Genomic DNA, 7,500 nt, shown 5'->3' on the forward strand with positions numbered 1-7,500 from the left:
ATAATAATAGTAATAATAATAATTTACGATCCCGAAATTAACCCCCGTTTGAGTCTACCAAGTATAGAAAATAATCCCATTGATAACGGGAGCAAAAATGTGCCTCACATCGGATCCTTCTCATTTTCCACGATGGGATAAAAGCCCCAAAGAGAAAAGGAGGAGCTCTTGTTGAAAAGAAAGAGGAAGAAGGCGAAGAAGAGGAAGAAACGAACGGAAAACCTCGGCCGTCATTATTATGTGGGCGAGAGAGAGAGAGAGAGAGAGAGAGAGAGAGAGAGAGAGAGAGAGAGAGAGAGAGAGAGAGAGAGAGAGAGAGGGAGAGAGAGAGATGGAAACATCATCTCAAGTCACGGGAGAATTAGGAATCCGCATGACCGACTTTTCTTCTGTTCGGTTCGTGGTCTCTACTCAGCAATTCTTAAAAATGAAACCTCTCCCCCTACCTACTCCCCCCCCAACTCTCCCCTGCTCCCCCTTTTTTAAGGGGGCGGGGACAGCAGTGGCTTGTTTACATTACCCCAGGGACGTTGCCAGACCGACCGCCAGGGGACACCAGAAATGAAGAATGGAGATGAACGCATCGCTCCCTTGAAAGTGAGGCTTTAAAGAAACCTTCGGATGTGCTTTGGATGATTATGGCCGATGAGTGGATGCTGGAGTTGTGATGAAATGTTGTTAGGATGAGGGGAATTGAGAATAGTAATCCTTATTGAGGATTTGAGAGAGGGGGGTAGGGGTTCGTAATGTATCTGTTAGCGTTGGAATTGGCGAAAGCAATGTTTGTATATCATGAACAGAGTTTGGAGATATTACACACAGACACACACACACACACACACATATATATATATATATATATATATATATATACATACATATATATACATATATATACATATATATATATATATATATATATATATATATATATACATACATATATATACATATATATATATATATATATATATATATATATTTATATATATATATATATATATAGAGAGAGAGAGAGAGAGAGAGAGAGAGAGAGAGAGAGAGAGAGAGAGAGAGAGAGAGAGAGAATTGGTGAAGGCAATGTGAGTATAACATGAACAGAGTTTGTATATATTACGCACACACGCACACACAGATGTGATGTAGTTGTGAGAGTTGAAATTAAGAAAAGCAATGTTGGTATAATATGAGCAGAGTTTGCAGATATTACAGAGAGAGAGAGAGAGAGAGAGAGAGAGAGAGAGAGAGAGAGAGAGAGAGAGAGAGAGAGACTATAGCTGGTGACTGGGTTAGAAATAGCGAGATTATACTAACAGGCATGATGAAGGTGACGGAGATGAAAATGACCAGCGTGATAATAGCATCAACGTTGGCAAATGCTGATTAGAAGTCGAATGTATTTTGGGTGTTGGAGAAGGGTCTGCTTTTAGATCTTCCTGGCTCGAGACGATGATTTAGAAGGGTGGATAATGAGAATATATGGAAATAAGTTGTATATTTGTCCTTTTTAACTCTTAATATATTGTATGGTTTCTGCTACACTTGACATATCTGGTTACTTTATAAATAAGCTTTTTTTAATCCTAGTGATTCAAAACATGAGATCATGCCTTGATATGAAGCAGTTTAATACGTCCATACACATAAATTGGAACTGTGAATTATATAATTGATATGACCCATATCAAGGTATCAAAATATCTGATGACTGTACGATAAATGGCAGAGATAGAAGAAGGTAAAGGGAACTGAATTATTCTTTGAAGGTGAATTTCAGATATTTGTTTGTAATTGTGACTATTATGCAGATTTTGAAACTACAAAAAGATAGTTTTAAAAGATTTTACAACGTCTGTTCTTTGTTGTGTGAAGTTAGTCCGTAATTGGTATAAATATAAATAATCTTTTAGAATCATATCAATTATATAGTTTTTGTGTATGCACGTACGTCTGACTAAATTTATCAAATTTTTGCACAATTTTAGATGTTCTAAATACCTCGTTTAAATTTGTTTGACGTTACAATAATGAAGTGACTAAGCTGGGATCGTATTTTTTTCTCTTATAAAAATCCGAGTTTTTTCCAGTATGACAATTTAGAAAATTAAGAATTTTCTTTCCTAATATGTGTTATCTCCACACGAATAAAATCTATCGGACCATCTTTAGGAAATTAAGTTACCCACAACGTCCATAATTCAAAACCCCTTCAAGATTCCAAGATTTATATCCGAAACTTATGTTCTCCACGCCTTCTCCTTTCGAAGTCACGCGTCACAAAGCAGAAATGGGCGGAAATGTGATTTGCATTTGAAACATATCTTTCTTACACAGTCAGACGCAAGGATGAGATTCCTTTTAAGGAATAGACGACTCGCAATAAAATCTCAAGTGAGGGGATTAAAGGAAGGATTGTTAACAGTTAAGAGATAACTTGTCTCGTCTTTTTTAATTTATTTGTCACAGAACATTAAACAAGATGTCTTTGGACTGTTTGTGAACGGAGCTCTGAGTTAAAAAGGAAAGACGAAGTGTTCAGGAAATGTTTTTGGATTGTGTTTTAATCCAAGTACTTGTGGTCTTATTGTATTCTCTCCCGTTTTCGACATTTGTATTTTGATAAAGGCTAGATTTTTACTTTGGGCTGCGATTAGTATTACTCTTCTATTACAAGTGAACGATTAAACCTTGTACCAGAGTTGAAATATAAAAAATTGAAACATTAAATGAAAAAAACATTAGTAGAATTATTTATCGTATTCAAAGTTTAAATGTTCAATTAAAAATCTGAATAAAAAAACTTTTTCTTTTTTATTTTAAGCAGAGAACCAAAAAGAAATCTCTTTAGAAAGAAATAATGTTTCATTTATTTTGTATTGTATCCAAGTAATATCATAACAAAATTGCCAATCATGGTATAAACTGTAGTGAATTTAAGATGGCTAATTATTCGATTAATTGCATATAAACTAACGTCATAAATATCTTGCTGACTGACTTATATATGCGAAAATTATTGACACGTAATTGATACAAAAGTAAAGCTAGATTAAAGAACAGAGATTTTTGTTTGAGATCTAAACGGATAAGACAGAAAAACTGGCCACTTAAGAAAAGTTCTGACCTGCTTCCATCTTAAAAATAGTTTAGCTGGAAAAATGGGGGGAAAAATAAAGAAAGAAGAAAATTCGAAATTCTGGACATGAATGGTGGGAAAGATTGGTCAAGCCATTTGATCTTTGGCAACTTTCCCAAAAATAAATTTTTTTAGCATGCTAAAAAGGGGTCATAGTTTCCATAATCTTCGACGTCTTCTGTTGGTTGTAGATCAAGTTGGTTTAATATCAGAACGGGCTCTTGCTTCTAAAGTACCCCGTAATACTTAGTATTTATAAGAATATAAAAATAATAACCATTTTACACTTAAGAGAGAATTGATATACCGAAAGATTCACGATATGGTTGACCGAAAATTTCATGTAATACATCACATTCATATCATAACAAAACTTGAATCAGCAATACACAAATTGATACAAACATACCAATTAAAAGCCATCAAAGGAATAATAGAAAAAAAAATTTCCTGAACAAAGAATAGGATTTTGGAAATTGGAGAAGTCAGTAACAAAATATCATTTTCAAAAGGAAAATAGGAAGATGGTGCAACAGAAAATGGAGAAAACAAAAACTCCACCATTAGACTTCGGGACTTGAAAAAAAAGAAAAAAAAAATTCTACCTTCTAATTAGGATGCCAATCTCTCTTCTTGGAACAATTAAGGAAGTGTTGATAAGGCTGAATTTAAGTTGTTTAAAAAATCGTTTGTAATTAGTCTTATTATGAAATTGCTGTTTCAAACTCATGTCATCGTATATATACGATATATATATATATATATATATATAATATATATATATATATATATATATATATGTGTGTGTGTGTGTGTGTGTGCATATATGTACAAATACATATATACACGTACATACACACATATATATGTATATATATGTGTATATATATGTATATACATACATAGATACACACATGCATACATACATACTCATTATCAACTATTATGATAATGTCCACTTACCATCTTGACATCTGATATCGTCTGGACATTCCTGATCATGATGTTAATATGGACAACAGCTGGCCCTGTAGAAAAAAAAGGATAACATAATTATTTAGTGATATATTGCATGGCAAAGGTAAGCAATGATTCCAAATGCTAATATAAAACGTACTCACTTATATATACAAAAAGAACTCTGGATGAACATAATCTAGAAAAAAGTGTGCATTTTTTTTTTTTTTTTTTTTTTTTTTTTTTTTTTTTTTTTGCAAAATAGGAGCTCAACGGCTAGTAAAAAATTGCTGGGATTTTATATTCTATACTCTGCATCAAGCACAGTTTGATATCTCTACATCAGTTGAATTTTAAAATCTAGAACCCGATGGAAAACATTTTATTTTTTTTTCGGAGAATGCTCAGCGCTGCTCGTCGAAAAATTCAGGATATGCAAGTATAAAGGTGATGAACGAACGAGTCCTTCCTCCTGCAGTGCTGCTCTCTCTCTCTCTCTCTCTCTCTCTCTCTCTCTCTCTCTCTCTCTCTCTCTCTCTCTCTCTCTCTCTCTCTCTCTCTCTATATATATATATATATATATATATATACTGTATATATACACACACATATATATATATATATATATATATAATGTAATTAATTTATATGTAAAATATATATATATATATATATTTATATAAAACGACTTTCGTCTGCGACCTGATAACATTTTGACCTAAGAAAGAATTTGGGTACCGAGTAATCAGTCGCAAGTTTGGTGTAAAGGTATATATATATATATATATATATATATATATACAGAAATGCATTCCTCCTACCCATTTATACTACCAATACGACCAAAACATACTATGGCTAAGGAATATCGGCACTCGATGAAATTCCACGTCACAGAAAATCTCAATATGTTTCAAGACACTTTATTGAATAAGCGTTTCACGTCGCTTCATCCATCCCCCCCAAATGGCTTCAGATTCTGTTGTTTCATGAAATCCACGTCGATAGACGTTCCCCAGCCGTCCCAACATTGGAAAGTCGGTGCGCTATGTAAACAAAGGGTTCTGGAAACTATTGGAAATCCTCCGATGGTCCTTTCCAGGATTCTTCATTCCAGTCTCTTTCTCCCCGTTGCCTTGCGTTATTCTTTGGTATTCGTACTTCTTATTCTTAGGTGTTGTTCTAGGTTATCTTCCCTATTCTTGGGTGTTGTTCTTTACCATTTTTCCAATTCATGGGTACTCTGCTTGTTCATTTTTTCTATTCTTATGTGTTCTTCCGTGTTATTTTTCCTATTCTTAGGTGTTCTGCTTGGTTATTTTTCTTATTCTTAGGTCTTCTGCTTGTTTATTTTCACTATTTTTGGGTGTTCTGCTTGTTTATTTTTCTTATTCTTAAGTGTTCTGCTTGTTTATTTTTCGTATTCTTCGGTGTTCTGCTTGTTTATTTTACCTATTCTTAGGTGTTCTACTTGTTTATTTTTCTTATTCTTAGGTGTTCTGAATGTTTTTTTCTTATTCTTAGGTGTTCTGCTTGTTTATTTTTCCTATTCTTAGGAGTTCTTCCTAGCTATTTTTCCTATTCTTAGGTGTTCTGCTTCTTTATTCTTCCTATTCTTAGGTGTTCTGCTTGTTAATCTTTCATATCCTTAGGTGTTCTGAATGTTTTGTTTTTCCTATTCTTAGGGGTTCTGAGTGTTTTTTTTCTTATTCTTAGGCGTTCTGCTTGTTTATTTTTCCTATTCTTAGGTGTTCTGCTTGTTTCTTTTTCCTATTCTTAGGTGTTCTGCTTGTTTATTTTTCCTATTCTTAGGTGTTCTTCCTAGCTATTTTTCCTATTCTTAGGTGTTCTGCTTGTTTATTTTTCCTATTCTTAGGTGTTCTGCTTGTTAATCTTTCATATCCTTAGGTGTTCTGAATGTTTTGTTTTTCCTATTCTTAGGGGTTCTGAATGGTTATTTTTCTTATTCTTAAGTGTTCTGCTTGTTTATTTTTCCTATTCTTATGTGGTTTGCTAGTTTATTTTTCCTATTCTTAGGTGTTCCTGCATGTTTATTTTTCTTATTCTTACGTGTGCTGCTACTTTATTTTTCTTATTCTTACGTGTGCTGCTACTTTATTTTTCTTATTCTTAGGTGTTCTTTTTGGTTATTTTCCCTATTCTTAGGTGTTCTTTTTGGTTATTTTCCCTATTCTTAGGTGTTCTTTTTGGTTATTTTTCCTATTCTTAGGTGTTCTGCTCGGTTATTTTTCGTGGTGTGTTAGCGTTTCTTACGTGGTGGTCTTTTGTTCGTAAATAAGGGTAATAATAATGCTAATAATAATGAGAATTAAGACTTTTTTTTTCCAGAGGTATAGAGAGAGAGATGAACTGCAAAAAATTATATAGCATCTCTTTCAAAGATTGATGTTTACCCTTTAGTGTTATCACTTATTCTTAGTCAATAAGTTTATTCTTATTCATTTGGTTTTGCTTCAAGTATATTTGGATGTTTATTTTCAATCTGATGTGTCATCGTTGGTACCCAAGAATTCTTTTATCTGTTATTTTATAGTTATGTAGCTTTATGTATCACAAGTTTTATCTTCCTACTTTTTCATTATTTTTTCTCAAAAAGATCACGATGAGTATTTTGATACTCAGTAAAAGGAATAAATTCTCGTTTACAGAAAAGATTTATTTCTCTATATCTAAAACAGGAAAAATTCAGTCTTGATCATAAATTTTCATCACCTCTCTCTCTCTCTCTCTCTCTCTCTCTCTCTCTCTCTCTCTCGGTATGTATGTATATATGTATACAAAAGATTTATTTCTACATATATAAAAACTCTAAACATTCAGACGATCATAATTTCTCATCACCCTTTGTAATCTCTCTCTCTCTCTCTCTCTCTCTCTCTCTCTCTCTCTCTGTATGTATATATGTATGCAAAAGATTTATTTCTGGTTATCTAAAAATTCGACAAATTCAGTCTTGGTCATAATTTTTCATCACCCTTCGTACTCTCTCTCTCTCTCTCTCTCTCTCTCTCTCTCTCTCTCTCTCTCTCTTCTCAGAAGGGAAAGAAGCATTGTCTTTTTCTAGCGGAGATCATAAACATTCACGTTTTGAACGCGTCGATTTTTCTCTGGGAATCATTTCGTATTTGTCATTGTCAGGAGTTTTTTTTCTTTTTTTCTTTTTGGGATTTACATAATGGGCAGGTTTATATGCTTTTATATTTCTTTCTCCACTTCAGGTCAAGCGAATTTCCCTTCTATTCCTACTGAGGTTAAAGGCGGGTTTTCTGAGCAACGAGGTTCCGGGTGCTCTTTGTTTTCGCCACATATGTAGTTAGGGATGTCCTTCTTATTTCTTTTTATGTGTTGGCTCAATCATGTTATACAGATGTTTTGTGGACATATCT

At 33.3% G+C, this 7,500-nt stretch overlaps 1 protein-coding gene across 5 annotated transcripts in view; it reads right to left on the bottom strand.

Moving 5' to 3' along the window:
* LOC137617323 (glutamate-gated chloride channel-like) overlaps positions 1-7,500 on the bottom strand; it is a 123,848-nt gene that overhangs the window by 47,999 nt on the left and 68,349 nt on the right. For all 5 annotated transcript variants that reach the window (XM_068347336.1, XM_068347337.1, XM_068347334.1 and 2 more), the window contains one exon: positions 4,100-4,164. In XM_068347336.1, coding sequence (XP_068203437.1) covers positions 4,100-4,164 — 65 coding nt within the window. The remainder of the gene's footprint in view (positions 1-4,099; positions 4,165-7,500) is intronic.

This window comes from Palaemon carinicauda, chromosome 23 (genome assembly GCF_036898095.1).
Source record: "Palaemon carinicauda isolate YSFRI2023 chromosome 23, ASM3689809v2, whole genome shotgun sequence".
NCBI lineage: Eukaryota > Metazoa > Arthropoda > Malacostraca > Decapoda > Palaemonidae > Palaemon > Palaemon carinicauda.